Raw genomic sequence first — 17872 nt, 5'->3', positions numbered from 1 at the left:
ACATCGGGGGCCCGACTCAGGATAGGAATCTCCTACACACTAAAGATAATTTTGAAATTTTAATTTTTAATCCAAAAAAAGAATAAATGAGAATATGGGAGTTTAAATTTTGGACTGCGCCCTAAAAAAAAATCAGTATTTATACTACACTAATTTAAAAATTTAATATAAGAAAAATGGTGCAGTGTTTGATGGGCTGATCAAAATTATTTATTTATTAAAATTTAATTCAGTCTACTCAATTAAATTTAGGCCCCAAGGAGGTTAGGAGGAAAGGTTGGCCCAAGCCCCACAGGAAAGGTTATTTAAATGGTTTGCCAGTCATATTTGGAACATTGGTGTGACCAAATGGGGGCTGGGGGGGGGGGGGGGGGGGGGGGGGGAGGTCACATCTTATTCTAAACTTAAAGCCAAACTGCCTACGCCTATGACCCCAAAAAGCTCCTATCTTCTGACATCCCATCAATCCCATCCCCCACCGTGTCCAACCGCAGTTCAGTCCAATCTTGGTAATCTTGATTGTGTAAATTGGAAGTTAGCAGAACTTTCAATGTTGGTGTCACTGGAAGAGTGACACTGAAAGTTAGTAGAGCTTTCCATCATTGATAGATCTAACGTTGGTAACTTTAGTAAGAGAGGCAAAGGAGTTCACAGAAAAGTTTGCATGTCAAGCAACACCGTATGTTACTATTGTCGTCTATGGGATTTGATTTGGTAGTATACACCCTATAATCTGTAAACCAGGTAATATTGTTTACAGAAGTCAGCTGTTGACTATGTTTGATTCCTTGTATCCTTTTGTATCTGTAGTCCGTCCCACAGGGAACGCCTTTTTTATACTATGAAATTTACTACAAGTTATTTATTTCTGAGTGGATTATTTTCTAAATTGCACACAAAAATAGGGAGTTTTTTTGTTATTTCCAAAACACTTTTAATTTTCTTCTTACATCAAACCAAACTGACATTATTTAAAAAAAAAGAAAACCCACACATTTTTGTAGGAGGATGGTACCGACTAGTAGATCAACCAGACATTGAAATGCTCACTAGACCGGCTGTTGCACTTCACATTCAGCCAACTGATCACAGTAGCAGTTAGAGACTTTGTGGCTCACCTGCAATGTTTTTCTAATGTTAATTGCCTGTGTTTTCATGTTCAGCTCTGTTTCTGACAGCCAAACATTATAAACCAGATATTAAGAGGAGAAACCTGTTGCTACCACATAAGTTACCCTTGAAAAACAGAAGCAAGTGATCTTTTTTATTTTTCCCATAGACAAGAATTCACATACTAGTACCATGATCAGTCGTGGGGCAGTGGTTAGGACCTGATAAAAATCTTTTTTCACCAAGGGCTAACAATTATTCAACCCATTGCCCCTCAGGTGAGCACTGTGCTACAATTCCGTCCATAATAAGAACTAACTCTTAGACTTGTACAATATAACTTGATTTTTCACAAATGCACCTGTTGTCATGTAACGAGTTATTTTATCAAGGCACAAGTAAAAATACTGAGTAAGTCAATACATTTATCATCACTGGAAGCTCTTCTGACAGCATTGATTGAAACGTCCCCCACTGGGGATCAGAAGGTCACACTGACAACCAGAGTTCTTCCTGGTCGGGTTGATAAAAGTGACTGCCCACCTGAGGATTGGATCACTGTGAAGATAACCCAGGTTGAGGACAGTGCAACAAGTGGGAAATAGTCCAGAACTGGGTATTGGTATCAGGTGGGTGCTTATTCTTTAATATGAGCCTTTGGCCATCCATCAGAAATTAAATTATTATTGCTGTGTTCAAGTAATTTCAATATTGGTTTAAAATAATAAAAATGGATTTTAACATTTGAGAAAAAAAGTCTTTGTTTAAGTTATATGATAATTTTGTGATTTAATTGTTTTGGATGTTTCAAGCTGTGGGTGTAATAAGGAAATGTTTTGCTTTGGAAGCTTAACCTTTTACATTAACGGCGCTCTGAACCGACTTCAGCCAGGCGACAGTCATGTCACTGCAGCATGAATCAATGCATCCAGGCTTGAGTCTTAAATTAAGATGTGAAGTCCTTTTTCAGTTACTGTTACAGTAATAAAATAAAAAAATTAACTATGTAATTACCTGAAAATAATTAATAGTAAATTCAGTTAAAATCAGGGAACATTTTGTTTTCAAAATCTTGATTAGCGATATTTCTAGTCAATTAATTCTAGTAATTATTACTGTTTAAAATTTTTAAATTGTGTAGTGATCTCTAAAACTTACATAGTGAATTGTGACCTGATGCTGAACAAAATGTTCTCTGTAAATACCCTGTCTGGCTGACTGTACTTTCAACCGTTAGTTTTCTATCTTCTAGTGCATAATGCATCTGTTCCTCCTGGTTCTCTGCCTGCTGGTGAGCAGCACGGCCTCGGTGAACCTCATCTACCAGCCGGGGGCCGTCGGAACCGATGTGGTGAAGACCGTCACCGATCTCATCCATCAAAACTGTATCTTCTTTGGAGACAACCTGTTCTTACGAAACCTGGCATACGTCGAAACTAAAGATGGCTCAATGGCTGGCCATGTGTCTAACTTCTATGGAGGAATCTGGCAGGTTTGAAGCCATTTCAGATTAATATAATAATTATTACTAATCTTTCCGAGTTTACTGATTTGTAAAATACTTTGACCAGGGCTAGCTCTGGAACAATTAGCGAATTTTATTTTGATTTGGCGAAAATATTTCAGGTAATAATTGGTATTTTGTTGGAAAATAACCGTGGATTTTGCATATTTAAAGATAATTTGGCGAATTATTTTGCTCACCCAGAGCTAGCCCTGCTTTGAATACTTGTGCAACTTAAGTTTCACATTAATTGCATCAAAATATTCACCGTAAGATGCCGTATATATATTCTTTTCTCTATTTTTTTTTTCACTCGACCTATGTTTTATAAGAGACCCAGAGAGGTCAGTCTATTCTTCAGAAGGACATAAAATTAAAAGATATAATTTTATCGCCCAAATTAGACAGGCATTCAGTATTGACTGGAGCAGCGTCACTTGGCATGATTTGCGCAAACCTTTGTACTCTGGGCTGGCAGCTGCACTGTACCTCACACTGAAGGCAGGGGGCCAGGAGCTACCGCAGACAGTAGAGGCACAGGGCAAGTTCTGGGGAAACAATTACCACACTGGCGGGGCGCCCTACAACTACACCACAACTGTAGAGCAGATGAAGACGGGTACGTTTTTACTTTAATTTATTTTTATGCTTATGTCCAATTAAAGTTCAAACATGCTTTCCTGGTCACACACCTGTATGGTGGTTCAAGCATTCTTTTCTGGATGCACATTTCAGTGATATAGTGGTTCAAGCATGCTTTCCTGGTCACACTTCTGCTGTATGGTGGTCCAAGCATTCTTTTCTGGATGCAAACCTCAGCTGTATGGTGGTCCAAGCATGCTTTCCTGGTCACACACTTCAGTTAGATACTGGTCCACAATCCCTTTCTTGGTTACACACCTTGGCTATACTGTGTAACTGTTCACTGATGTGAATGAAGCTCTAAACCAAACCCAGAAGTATTTGATTTGACAGTACAATGTGTAGAATTAATGTAGCATGCGACATCAAGATCAGCAAACCAAACCAGTCATTTTGAACCGAATAACTGTTGTACAAATACAATAATCTGTCTTGTTACATTTTAAAGGTGCGGGACGTAGCCTAGTGGCAAAGCATCCGCTTGATGCATAGGGTCGGTCTGGGAACGATCCCCGTCGGTGGACACATTGGGCTATTTCTCGTTCCAGCCAGTGCACCATGACTGGTATATCAAAGGCTGTGGTATGTGCTATCCTGTCTGTGGGATGGTACATATAAAAGATCCCTAGCTACTAATGGAAAATGTAGCAGGTTTCCTCTATAAGATTATGTAAAAATTACCAAATGTTTGACATCCAATAGCCGATGATTAATATATCAATGTGTTCTAGTGGTGTCGTTAAACAAAACATACTTTGTACATTTTAGTATAATGTGTTTACCTTGTCCTACATTCATTTAATGGAAGTTAAGTTAAGTATGTGTTATTGATCTTGTTGTGTTGAGTACACATAGACACACACACTGGGTTTAGTAGTGAATATGCAATTTGTTATTTTCCATATAGTTTGCAGAAGCAGTGAAGTTACAGATATCATCTTTATGATTGATAGTTCAAGTAGTATCAGTCCAGATGACTTCACAAGAGCCAAGAATTTTGTGAAGAATATTATCCAGGACTTCCCTGTCGCATCAGACAAAACACATATTGCAGTTATCAAGTATGCTAGCAGTGTCAGTGTCGAGTTTCCTCTTAACAGGTTTGCTGACTTTTACATTGATTTTCATGGTTGTTATCAACGTTTTTGTCCTTTATAATGTATTATGTTATTTTATTATTTATTTTAAGGGAGGATTTAGGGAAGGGCTCCACTATTTGTTGGTAAACTTCACTGCATTAACATCCTACATTTAATATAAATAATTTTTAAAAATGCATGTGCGTCTAAGAAATAACAGTTATGGAGTCGAGTTTTAATCTATTTTTAACAATATTTCACCATTTCAACTCCACACTCTTGTTTCACTCTCTTGTAACGTTATCCAAATGTGTTACAGGTTTGTAACTTAACCAAATTTAGTCTCCATTTTTACTGGACTGAAACTAGGGTCTGCACCTTTAAATTGCTTAAATAAAAATAAAAAAGTAGGTATTCTTTACAAATGAATGGATTATCTACTACTGTCAGAATTGAAAATGAAATAGAGGAGCTCTTTAGGTCATTAGCCTCTTTGTTTAATAGATGTTGTTGAAAATTTATAAAGAAAACAATTCCCACACTTGTAGATCTGAGAGGGACTCGTGGCTTCTTCACAATAAAAACAATTTTCTATGATGATGTTAATAGTGAAATGTTCACAAATAAAAAAATTCTATTTTGAAGAAGATGTTCATTCAGCACTTAGGAAATGTGATGACTGCCTAAAGAGCCTAATTTTGACATGCTTGTTTTGTTTTTGCGTCTTGTTAATTTTCTTTTTATTATTATTATTTTTAATTATTATTGGCATTTAACCATTTAATTTTGGCCTCACATGCCAAAGTTTAATATTAAACACAACCTACTATTTAAATGTTATTTCTGATTTTTGTTCTCAGCAAGTCAATATTTTGTGAATTTTGGTATTGGTAGATTCACTGTAATTATTGGTATTCATGAATACTTATTCATATTCGTGATATGTATCATATTCGCCACATAGTGTATTCGTTGTAGCTCAACAAGATATGCATTTGATTAATTGATTTATCCTATAACTTACCCATGATATCCATGTCATAAACCATGTGATAACCCTGTTAATAATGGTAGGCAAATTTAAAGGTATATGCAAATTTGCAAGGTCTCTAGGTAATAATGTGTTGCGTGACATCAAACTAATTTGTGCTAATGGAGGTGACTTTAGTACTGTAATTTACTAGATATCTAATTAAAATGTTATTTTAGAAGTGTTATAGGATAAATAGAATTCACTACTCATGTTTTTTAATATGTAAAATATCAACCTAGTCTAGTTAATCGGTATTAGTCTCAGGAGAGCCTCGACAAATACTGATTACTGTAGACTCGGTTGATATTTTTCATATTAAAAAGCACTCATGACTATTCCTCTATATATATTTGTACTATTTATAGGTTCTATGACAAAAATCAGCTTATTAATGCTGTGTCTGCCATGAGTCAACCCGGTGGTAACACTAACACGGCCAGTGCCATCAACAAAGCTCTTGACAGTGTCTTCCCACAGAGTTATGGCGGACGTCCACATGTTCCAAAGGTTTGAACTCTTTCTGTGTACAAACCTAATTTCAGTGTTGATTTATGCTGCTATATAAAAGTTTGTTTCAGGGATTTCCAGTCTGACGGTATTTAATAGAGTGGCCATGTAACTGCACCACGATTACTTCCTTATTTTCAATGTTACAGACTTTTCTTTGAGGGGGTGCAACCAAGCCTACACCCCAGCATGCCCAGGAATTCAATCTGAGGAGTGCAAAACACTGTGCTCTCTTTTGAACAAATTGCACTTGATCTCTAACAACAATTACTTTGAGCTGTGCAATTCCCCACTCCTCAACATTCTGAGCAGTGCAGTACCATACCGCACCATACCATCTAACACTACATTACACCACAGATTACATTGCACTGTATTACACTGTACTATACCGCAGCACAGCACACCACTCCAGGGCACGAAATGCAGTGTTAGTACATGCACCGGTGCATGCTGATTTTTGCGTGTGCATGTAACTTTTAAAACTGGATGCACGTGGTGCATGCTAATATTTTTCAAGTACTGTATATTGCGTATACTAGTATCCTGTTGTCTACCAGATTCAGACTCAAGTTGTTGAATTTTGCGTATGCATTTCGTAATCTGATCGCCACATGAAAACGATAACTTTTATCTTATGGGCGCATCCAATTTGTATCCCATAATCCTACTTACAACAATGGCACCCTTTCGGTCATTTCCGTGAAATATATTTGGGTAAATTGCCGGCAATATCTCGGTTATATCCGTGAACGGTATTAGGGAAGGTGGTCGAGACCGACTTTGGGGTATCCACACGCATAACACAGTTGTTGTCGTCACTGGCAAATTGAACTCCGCCAGATCTGTGATCAATACAAAGTACCGTAACTGCCTTGAACATTTTCGACCTCAGATATGGGCACTTGATCAGATGATTGTGAACGTGCAGGTGCGTTACTCGCGTAGTTGACTCGAAGTCAGCCAGTGATTATTTCAATCGCAACTTCTCATCGAATTCCGTAGGCTAATTTATATTATACCAACAGATCTTATCGAGTTAAAAAAGTTGATAACTTGCTTAATACAAAACACAAATATTCGTACGTTTTTGTAATAGGCCTATTATAGATTTCTGTAAGGCGTTTACGTTGGGTGAAATTTTCAAATTTGATCAAGAATCAGTAATAAATGCAGTTGTATAACGTTCCGGTACTGTTAATAAATAAATATAGGTATTGCCGAATAATTCCGATTTACCTTATTTTTGGTGCATGCAGAATTTTAATGGTGCATGTAACTTTTTTTTCAGCATGCACCTGGTGCATGTAGATTTTTTTTTTCATTTCTAGCCCTGCACTCCATGGCACTCCATTCCACTCCTCAAAACGTACAGCGCTACCATACCGCACCATACCATCTAACACTACATTACACCACAAATTACATTGCACTGTATTACACTGTACTATACAGCAGCACAGCACACCACTCCATGGCACTTCTCAAAACGCTACCATACCGCACCATACCATCTAACACTACATTACACCACAGATTACACTGCACTGTATTACACTGCACTGTATTACACTGCACTATAACGCAGCACAGCACACCACTCCATGGCACTCCATTCCACTTCTCAAAATGTACAGCGCTACCATACCGCACCATACCATCTAACACTACATTACACCACAGATTACACTGCACTGTATTACACTGCACTATACCGCAGCACAGCACACCACTCCATGGCACTCCATTCCACTTCTCAAAATGTACAGCGCTACCATACCGCACCATACCATCTAACACTACATTACACCACAGATTACATTGCACTGTATTACACTGCACACACATACTTGTACATACATTTTTCTGTGAAATGTGTTAATTTTCATCTTATTTTGCATATACATGTATTGTGATCATTAACACTACAAAAATGTAAAAGTGTTCATCATTTAAGAATTATTTTTAAGTACATGGTTCACATAGCACTAGAAATTAGCTTGCTTTAGCTTTACGCAAAAGTCTGTAATTTATGCAAAACTGTATTTCCATGATACAATTTTGATTAGCCAATATATATTTTTTAAAATGTGATGGTTATTTTTGTTATTATTAGACTGAGCCTTAAATAAAGGTACTGTTTTGTTACTTAAATTGCCAAGAGTTTCTTTATTATGAAGTATCTTGTTGGGTACTAGGTGGTAATACTGTTGACTGATGGCAAGTCTGATGATGAAATTGACACGCGTCATGCAGCTGAGCGAATTCACCAGCAAGGAATTGCTACATTTACCATTGGTGTTGGCCATGGGATTGACAAGTCTGAACTGGACCTGATAGCCACGACGCCAACCTGCATCCACTCCTTCGTGGTGCAGGAGTACAGACAGCTGCATGCGCTGGAACAGGAAATACTCACCAGTACTTGCAATGGTAAGACTTTTTTTGGGGGGGGGGTCTCTCTATGTCACCAGATGGTGTTTTGGTTATAGAGTATCCGGCTGTTCTTTCACTTCTATGCATCCATCCATCTGTGTGTGAGATCATCTGTCATCAAATGAGGACTAGCATTTGAATAAAGTTTGAAAGACAACAGCGTAAACCAGACATGTAGGAAGGATATTTGAAAGGGGAGACAAGCTATTTAGAAGGGTGAAACCTTTAAAGGCATGGTACACGGTAGAAGCGGGATCTTGCTCAGTCGGTACAGCACTTGCCTGAGGTGCTTTGATCATAGGATCGAATCCTCTTGGTGGACCCATTCTCTGATTGGTGTGTGTGTGGAGGGGGGGGGGGGGTGTCTGTTTCAACCAGTGCCCTTTGACCTGTGTATCAAAAGCTATGGTATGTGATGTCCTGTCTGTGGAAAACTGCATATGAAAGATCTGGAATGGGAAAAGGTAGCAGGTTTCCTCTAAGATTATATGTGTGTGTATTTGTGTGTATGTATAACTGAAAGACTTGTACAAAGTGTACTTTATTGTTTTCATATTTCTGCTTTCTTTTCCACTCATGACTGATTTTAGTGTATAATTATATATTTTTCTATATTTTACAGTTCCACTGTATGCAAACTGGACAGTAACTTGTGAATTAGGAAAATGTCCAGTCTATGCATTCCCTATTGACTTCCCACATGGAATAACAATTGAGGTAATAGTACAAAGTTTTAAAAATTATATGTGGATATAGAGAGGATACTCCCCGAGTGTCTTGTGATATCATAATTTATCAGCACGAGTTGACAAAATTATTAAATCCAAGGCTTGCCGAGGATTTTTATACTTTTATCAATGAGTGCTGATAAATTATATCACAAGACACGAGGGGGGTATTCTTTTTATCAACCATTATCATTCTTTTCATTTGCGACAGCTGTAAACAATGTCAGTAATGTGGGTTGAATGTCACTATATTTGCCAGCAGTAGACTCGTTAACTAGCAGAACGGCAGTGGCATGACATCACTAATGATAGGTTTAGCGCTGAAAGAAACACAGTGATGTAACAAAATATTGTCTTTTGATTAAAATTTGACCAATCAAGATTATAAGAAGCGATATCTCCTGCGGGGAATATCGCAAATTATAGTGCCAGCAATATCTCCTACAAAAACCTTTAATGGATGATAAATAGCAATAAAGCCATGCGGATTTGTTGTCATTTTTCCTTAGTTAATTTGATAATATATTCCAGTACTTTTGATAATACATGTTGGTGATTTTGGTGATTTTGATCATACATGATTTTAGTGATTTTCAGGGTTCAACACATCCACTAGCCATCTGTCCCGGCTAGTCTGGGCTATTATTATTATAATACATAGGGCACTAGCCAAAGTTTCTTCGAGAGCAAGTGACTTTCTCAAACATTTGTCCAACACTGGATTTTGTTAGTATGTTTTGATACTTTTGATAACACATTTTTGATACATTTCAGTGGTCAGTGGTGCCCATTTTAGTAAGACCTTTGTATAAAATGGTATCAACAATTAGGGGATAAGTATGTTGTATTTGACAATTTTCAGACGTTCATGCTGGTTATATAGTCACAAATTGAGTTTTACTGGCGATGCAGCAGAGTGGAGATGGAAAAAATGGATATTTGCGACTGTATAATCAGCGTGAACGTCCACAAATGGTCAAATACAACATAATTATCCCCATTCTAATTCAATAAATGCATTTTCTTTTTAAAAATTGTTTAAATAATAATTGTTCGGAATGCACGCAACGTTAGCAAAAACATCACTACTATTTTGTTTGAAGTCATCGACCGTATAAAATAATTATAGGGCAAGCAGACTGAAAAATATGTTTTTACATATAATACAACTGCTGCTCCCAATAACGTTTTTATATTTTATTGTTTTATTAACAACTATACTAACCATTATTACTGATTTCACTTCCGCATTCCTGTCAGTGTCACATAAATGTTTATAAAATTTAGAGGAGCATGCATTTTGCTTCAGAAAAAGATTCAACATTGGTATTTTAAAAGTAAGTACATCCAACTAAACAGAGAGAAATAGCGTATGAATATGCAAATAGGCTCTTGGAGAATCCCCCAAATTTCCAATAAGTACATGGTCGTTATACTGCCGCAAATGGATTTGATTAGCAGAGTGAATTAGAATGTTGTTTATTTGTCTTGAATAAGTTTGAATAATGTAGATAATAATGATATATTCATCCTGAACTAAATTGAATTTAAACAATACAGTATTAATTTCTACAAATGTCTGTAACCATGTTGATCAAACTTAAATTTTTATCATTGCATACAGTTGTAGCAAAACATTGTCAACAAGAGAAGTATTTTCTTTTTGATTCTGCATTTTTTTTAACTTGCACATTTTCCTTTTTTTTTAATAATGTAACAGTTATTTACATTTGTTGTCTCTGTGCTGAACAGGCGAATGTGTCGTGCGGTTCAGCTAATGTGTTCACAGACTTCAAGAACTACATGCCGAGTGGATCCCACAACCTGATGAGCAAACTACTGAATGGCGGAGACATCATCCGCTTCTTCCAGCCTGCTATCTCGTCGGACATCAAATTTCTCTACATCCGATCAAAAGACTTGTCTCACATTAGCGGCTGCTCAATCACCCTTACTCCTTTCTTTGGAGACAAAACCGATACAAGTAAATAGTATTCGGTTATTTTTTGTATCATTATGTCATTTTGTTGTGAAATATTTAAGTTGACATAGAGTATTGCAACTGTTTTTCTACCATATCTCTAGAATGAAAATAAATAACATCAGATCTTTCTGTCTACCATATTTTGAAAGTATAATCAACCCCAATGACATAGTTTCTGTTTGTACTGTTGTTAAATGGTACCGTGTCAGATACTGTGTGACTTTTTATTGTTTGTATTCATTTCAAGCAATAGACATTAAAAATTGTTGAAGCCAAAAATATTTGAAGAACTTTATTTAAAAATGAATCACATCAATAAATTTATATTTAAAGGAGCAGTAGGAAAGTGGCATAATAACCAAAAGTATATATTAATTAAACCAAAAAAAATCAAAATATTGATCATACCTTGAATTATTTGCTCATAAAATATGACAACCAAATCATTTCATTTACTAACAGAAAGAAATATACCGGTATTATAATATCTATAGAGGGGGTAGAGACAGGTTAACTAATGATGTCACAGTTTGAATCACTTCTGCAATCACTGGCAGCTGTTTTCACAGATACGTGGCTTGGATTTTCTGTGGATTATTTTGATGGTCTTGAGTTACTTATGACTGGAATCAATTTATTTATAATTATTTATTAAAAATACAGGTATGTGTTAACACAAAATACATCACTTGCCATGATTATAATGCACCTTTACGGTTGTATGTTTTAGTGATATTTTGTTTATTCCAGAGGTTCATGTAACCTGTACTCAGAACCACAAAAGTCGCAATTGTACCTGTGATGACTTTGAATCCTTTAAGTGTAAAGGTGAGCACTTGTTGTTTCTTGTCATTTTAATAGTTTTATTTTACACTTTTTCACATGCTGAAAATTACACATAAAGCTTATAGAATATAATTGCATTAATGAGTAAAAATGGGGTAGGACGTAGCCCAGTGGTAAAGTGCTTGCCTGATGTGTGGCCGGTCTGGGCTATTTCACGTTCCAGCGAGAGCTTCAGGACTGGTTTATGAAAGACAGTGGTATGTGCTATCCTGTCTGTGGGATGGTGCATATGTATTGTTTAAACTAACTTTAGTTCTGAAGAAAACATACCTCATCATAAAAAAAAATTAAGAATAAATGAATAAAAGTAATTTTGTGAAACTCACAAGTTTCACTGGCAAATTGACTGGACATTGTATGGTTTATGTATGGTTTACTGTAACTCACTAGTTATGACACAGATGTTATTAGTTTCTTTGTTATTGTATCATTGTCTACTACAGGTATGTTAGAGGTGTTTACCGATTTTGGTTGCAAACTGTGGTCATCATTAGTATCTGTAATATAATGCAGAATATTGGTGAAAAATTACTATAGGTTATTGTATGAAAGGGAAAAAAAAGAAAAACAATTTTGATAATTAATTCCTTTCAGTAATGCTTATCCAGTATCAACTTATCGTAACCAACCTGCTTCCATGTTCTGTTAGTTGCAGCAGGAAAGGAAGGAAGACAGGGGTCATATGGCCAAAACTAGGTAGCCATGACATAGTTGAATAGTACAGCCATAAGGATGAGATGTTGAAGCCAGTCCATAGACTGAGGAGTGAATGCACTGTTCTTTAGCTGTGAAAGAGGTGTATGTCATTATTTGATTTAGTCTCAAGGGATCAAAAATCCCATCGCCCGACGCCTGTGCCAAGTGGAATTTTCATGCCGGGCAAGTACATGCCTTGTGTGTGCAATCAAAGTGTTTAATCCTTGCAAACATGGTATATGAGGTGGGATACAGTTTAAAATAGCCATATTCAAATTAAATTAGATGTTAACGCGGTTCCGGTATCTGCTCTTTGCAAATGAACGCGGACATAAAGCAAGTTTATAATTTCCGAGTTCACTTGAACAAAGCATAAATATTATGAACTGTGTTCTTATAAAAGTTGCAAGATATTTTAGTTTAGATATAATAAACCTTGTAGCAAAACGTACTTAATGTTTTTTCAGTACTTTGCAAATTTAAATCTACGTTCGTGTAAAATGAATGGGTAAGGTGAAGTTAGACTTTCATTAGCCCTACATCATAATCGTGACAAGTTAGATTTCATTAGCCTACATGAATATATGCATTTTTTCCTGCTTTATTAATAGTTTTTAACAAATAAATTATGCTCAATAAACTAAAAATACAAGGCTGCAATCGATGTACACCCCCTCCCCGGCTGTTGTTTACCAAGCCTGCACTATTTGAAAACATTTGCTCATGTTTACTTTGAGCCCAGCCATGGCTGTTTGCGAGAGACTTTTCTCAGCTATGAACAGAGTAAAAACATCCCAGAGAAGTGTTTTGGGGCAGAGAGTATTAAATAATATACTCACAATAATGACATATGGACCAAAATCCCTAAACATTTTTGAACCAATGCCAGCCATAAAAAAAATGGCTCACAAGTGGAAAGGGATCTCACCACATCCACGGCCATACAACAAGTGGTCACTAAGACATACATTGACACAATAATTATATTTAGATGAACAAGTGGACACTACCAAACAAATAAAGTTTAAATCAACAAAGGGACACTATTTAAAAAATAAAGTTTAAATCAACAAGTAGAGCCGACAGTGGATACTACTGGACAGACATATACATTTAGTACTTCCTGGGTAAGTGTTGTAACCTACTGGCAAACTTCTTTATTTGTGCAATTAAACCATTACTTTCAAGATTATTACTTTATTAAGCACTGTATTAAATTAAATAATAGTAACACAATTAGTTACCTTAAGAAGTGTGGGCAAGTGGGAAAATATATGGGGCAAGTGAATATCTGATTGGCACTTGCCCTGTGGCAAGTAATTTTTTGGACAATTTTTAAACCCCTTTATTTATTATTTCAGGTAATGGTTTCACCAGTCCATAGACTGAGGAGTGAATGCACTGTTCTTTAGCTGTGAAAGAGGTGTACGGCATTATTTGATTTAGTCTGTTTTATTTATTATTTCAGGTAATGGTTTCACCAGTCCATAGACTGAGGAGTGAATGCACTGTTCTTTAGCTGTGAAAGAGGTGTACGGCATTATTTGATTTAGTCTGTTTTATTTATTATTTCAGGTAATGGTTTTCACCAGTCCATAGACTGAGGAGTGAATGCACTGTTCTTTAGCTGTGAAAGAGGTGTACGGCATTATTTGATTTAGTCTGTTTTATTTATTATTTCAGGTAATGGTTTTCACCAGTCCATAGACTGAGGAGTGAATGCACTGTTCTTTAGCTGTGAAAGAGGTGTACAGCATTATTTGATTTAGTCTGTTTTATTTATTATTTCAGGTAATGGTTTCACCAGTCCATAGACTGAGGAGTGAATGCACTGTTCTTTAGCTGTGAAAGAGGTGTACGGCATTATTTGATTTAGTCTGTTTTATTTATTATTTCAGGTAATGATTTCACCAGTCCATAGACTGAGGAGTGAATGCACTGTTCTTTAGCTGTGAAAGAGGTGTACGGCATTATTTGATTTAGTCTGTTTTATTTATTATTTCAGGTAATGGTTTTCACCAGTCCATAGACTGAGGAGTGAATGCACTGTTCTTTAGCTGTGAAAGAGGTGTACGGCATTATTTTATTTATTTTATTTTATTTATTATTTCAGGTAATGGTTTTCAGTGGCCACCAAATAATCCATGCACTCCGGAAAACATCAGGAATAACAAGCTGAGGTTCCCGGATGTGTTGGACAACACAAAGTTTCTGATGTGTGACAAGAAGGGCAATATCTATCTGGTTCAGTGTCCACCAAAACAAGTGTACAACCCAACCTGTGAAACTTGCTATGGAGCACAGACACAAAGCGTTCTAAACTGTAAGGACCCTTATGCTGGCAAGAACCCATGCACTGCAAATAATATTTTGCACAACCACATGTTCTTTCCATATCCTGGTGATGACACGAAGTTCATCCACTGTGATGTATGGGGTCATCCCTGGGTCGTTAGCTGTCCGCCAACGTTCCTCTGGGTCCAACAGAAGCTGACATGCGAGCATCCCGACACCATGTACAACCCGTGCCATACCAACAGCCACGGCATGCGATTTTTTGCGTATCCCGGTAATGCACATAAATATATTGAATGCATTGACAGCAAAGCTCCTATAGTGTTTGACTGCCCACCTCATCAGATCTGGGACGACTGTGTGAAAACCTGCGTACCGCGTGATCACCTGTCAGCGTGCGGGAGACACAGGCTGCACGAGATCTTGATGACGACTACCTACCAGAACTATTACACTACTGCCCCAGTACCAATAGGGCAGGGGAAACTGGTGTCCACTCCGTGGGTATACCCATGCACGTATCAGCATGTGAGAAATGACGAACTGTTTCACCCGTATCCCTTGGATACAACAAAGTACATTCAGTGCGACTTGTCTGGCTACCAGTGGCTGCAGTCCTGCAGAAGTGGTGACTCATATGATCCAAATTCGCACACCTGTGTTGATGGTAATGTGCATATTGATGGCATCATTGGCAAGTAATCATCTCTTGCTGAATGTTTTGCACTGTTGATGACTAAAAGTAGTATGTCTTTTTTCACTACTTACAGCTGTTTTATGTCATAAAGTCTACAATCACTGGACTAATGGATGCACCACATTGACAGTAATACTTTTGAAACACTCATATTAAATAAATTCAGTTGCCACTAACATAGCAGTGTTTTTGAGCAGAGAATGGTGTTTATTATAATAATATAATCAAGACACTGTTGCTTATTGTGTTTTGCAGAAGGCAGTTAGTACATTTGTACTGCTGGTTTATATACTGCTGCTGAAGATTAACACCACATTGAGACTGAGATTTGTGAAATCATTTACATCAAAAATTAATTACAAATAAATATGAATTTGAAATTGAAGTGATGCTTTAAGTGCTTGTATTAAATTTTGTTACTGGAAATAAAACAAGGAAAAAATAAATGCAGAGTAACTGTTACTTTTTTTTTTAATGTCATGTTGTAATCAAGTTCAAGCCCTTATTATGATTCACAGTATTATTCACAGTGTTATTCATATTATTATGATCCTTTTGATAAATGGAAGTGTCCTGTCCATTTAAGGGGGCCCAATGACATGAGGCAGAATGCCACGGGAACTTTGGTGGAGGTTTGGAGGGGATCTGAGTGATACATTTAACCAAATATACCTCTAATCCATGTTCCAAAAATGACAGTAAAATTAAAATATAATTATTTTACTGTTTTAGGCTTTTTCATGAATATATTTCATGATAAATTTGTCAAAAAACTAAATTGGCAGTTTATTTTGTTTCACTAAATCACACCCAGTTTTTGATGTACCACCAATTATGGGTGATTGATTGGTATGGGGGAAACAACAAAGACAGTCTATATTCTATAACCCAGTACACCTCAAGCAATCCATGTTAAAGGCTATAGTTTTTGTTATTTGTTATTAAGATTTTTGTAGGGGAGTAATTGTTTTTAATATCTTTCCTTTTATTTTTAATCTCATTTATTCCTGCTATGACAGCTGCATCGTTTGCTGTTCATGTGCATAAGTAAAAGTAGAGAGCATACCATTTGGCTCTGTTAGCCCTCTGATATCGGGGTCGGGGAGGGAAGGAAAAGCATGATATCACACAGACTTCATGGGCTGCTCTTTCCGATTAGCAGCAAGGGATCTTTTATCTGCGCTTCCCACAGGCAGGATAGCACAAACCATGGCCTTTGTTGAACCAGTCATGGATCACTGGTCGGTGCAAGTGGTTTACACCTACCCGCAGAACACTCACTCGAGGTTTGGAGTCCGTATCTGGATTTAAAATCCCATGCCTTGACTGGGATCCGAACCCAGTACCTACCAGCCTGTAGGCCGATGGCCTTTATACAATATAGATGGGATCGGGTTTTCCGCCGTCCCAACCAACGTGTCCGACAGACAACCCAGATAGCTGAGGTTTGTGCCCAGGACAGCGTGCTTAAACCTTAAATGGATATAAGCACACAAGTCAATTGAAATGAAATGGAACTAAGCAGAAACAACGAGAACTAAGCAGAAACAACAAGAATTCCGAGTCTTAATTTTATTAACGTTCCTATATCCAATTTATACATAGTTCTTTACACTGTGTTTTTATTTAATTCCTGAATTTTTATATTGATGTTTCTTACACACCCGTTGGTGAGAACACCATGCATTATTTTTGGTTAACAATTTCAAGACATATACGACTGGCTGCTCCTAGGTGATGACCAGTGTCATATAGCCAATAAAAAACAACACTGTGGAAATAGAAAGAAAGAAATGTTTTATTTTAACGACGCACTCAACACATTTTATTTACGGTTATATGGCGTCAGACATATGGTTAAGGACCACACAGCTTTGGAGAGGAAACCCGCTGTTGCCACATAGGCTACTCTTTTACGACAGGCAGCAAGGGATTTTTATTTGCGCTTCCCACAGGCAGGATAGCACAAACCATGACCTTTGTTGAACCAGTTATGGATCACTGGTCAGTGCAAGTGGTTTACACCTACCCATTGAGCCTTGCGGAGCACTCACTCAGGGTTTGGAGTCGTATCTGGATTTTAAAAAAACATGCCTCGACTGAGATCCGAACCCAGAACCTACCAACCTGTAGACCGATGGCTAACCACAACGCCACCGAGGCCGTCGGTGGAAATAGATTACACTGACTATAGTTAACCTGACAATCATGTGTCTGTGACGCGTAAGGTGGTGGTGGGCCTAAAACTAGGTCTAGAACCTAAAATCTAACCCCCCCCCCCCCCCCCCCCACCAATTTTTTTTTTTTAATTACAA

General features: G+C 37.1%; 1 protein-coding gene across 1 annotated transcript; it reads left to right on the top strand.

The window, feature by feature from the left end:
- Window positions 1-2368: 2368 nt before the first annotated feature.
- On the top strand, window positions 2369-16009 carry LOC121383629. Its single transcript, XM_041513722.1, has 9 exons — window positions 2369-2574; window positions 2947-3233; window positions 4164-4356; window positions 5734-5875; window positions 8074-8308; window positions 8934-9028; window positions 10792-11023; window positions 11774-11851; window positions 14679-16009. The coding sequence occupies exons 1-9, from the start codon at window positions 2369-2371 to the stop codon at window positions 15560-15562; spliced, it is 2352 nt and encodes a 783-aa protein (XP_041369656.1). The 3' UTR covers window positions 15563-16009.
- The last annotated feature ends 1863 nt before the right edge of the window (window positions 16010-17872 follow it).

This window comes from Gigantopelta aegis, chromosome 10 (assembly GCF_016097555.1).
Source record: "Gigantopelta aegis isolate Gae_Host chromosome 10, Gae_host_genome, whole genome shotgun sequence".
Taxonomy (NCBI): domain Eukaryota; kingdom Metazoa; phylum Mollusca; class Gastropoda; order Neomphalida; family Peltospiridae; genus Gigantopelta; species Gigantopelta aegis.
The sequence above is the reverse complement of the archived record's forward strand: the minus strand, read 5'-3'. Positions and strand labels throughout refer to the sequence as shown.

Excerpts from the sequence above, each read along its gene's own strand:
- LOC121383629 (XM_041513722.1), top strand. The coding sequence starts at position 2,369 with ATGCATCTGTTCCTCCTGGTTCTCTGCCTGCTGGTGAGCAGCACGGCC. Across the intron at positions 2,575-2,946 it reads GGCTCAATGGCTGGCCATGT|AGACCCAGAGAGGTCAGTCT; the intron begins GTCTAACTTCTA and ends ATGTTTTATAAG. Across the intron at positions 8,309-8,933 it reads ACTCACCAGTACTTGCAATG|TTCCACTGTATGCAAACTGG; the intron begins GTAAGACTTTTT and ends TATATTTTACAG.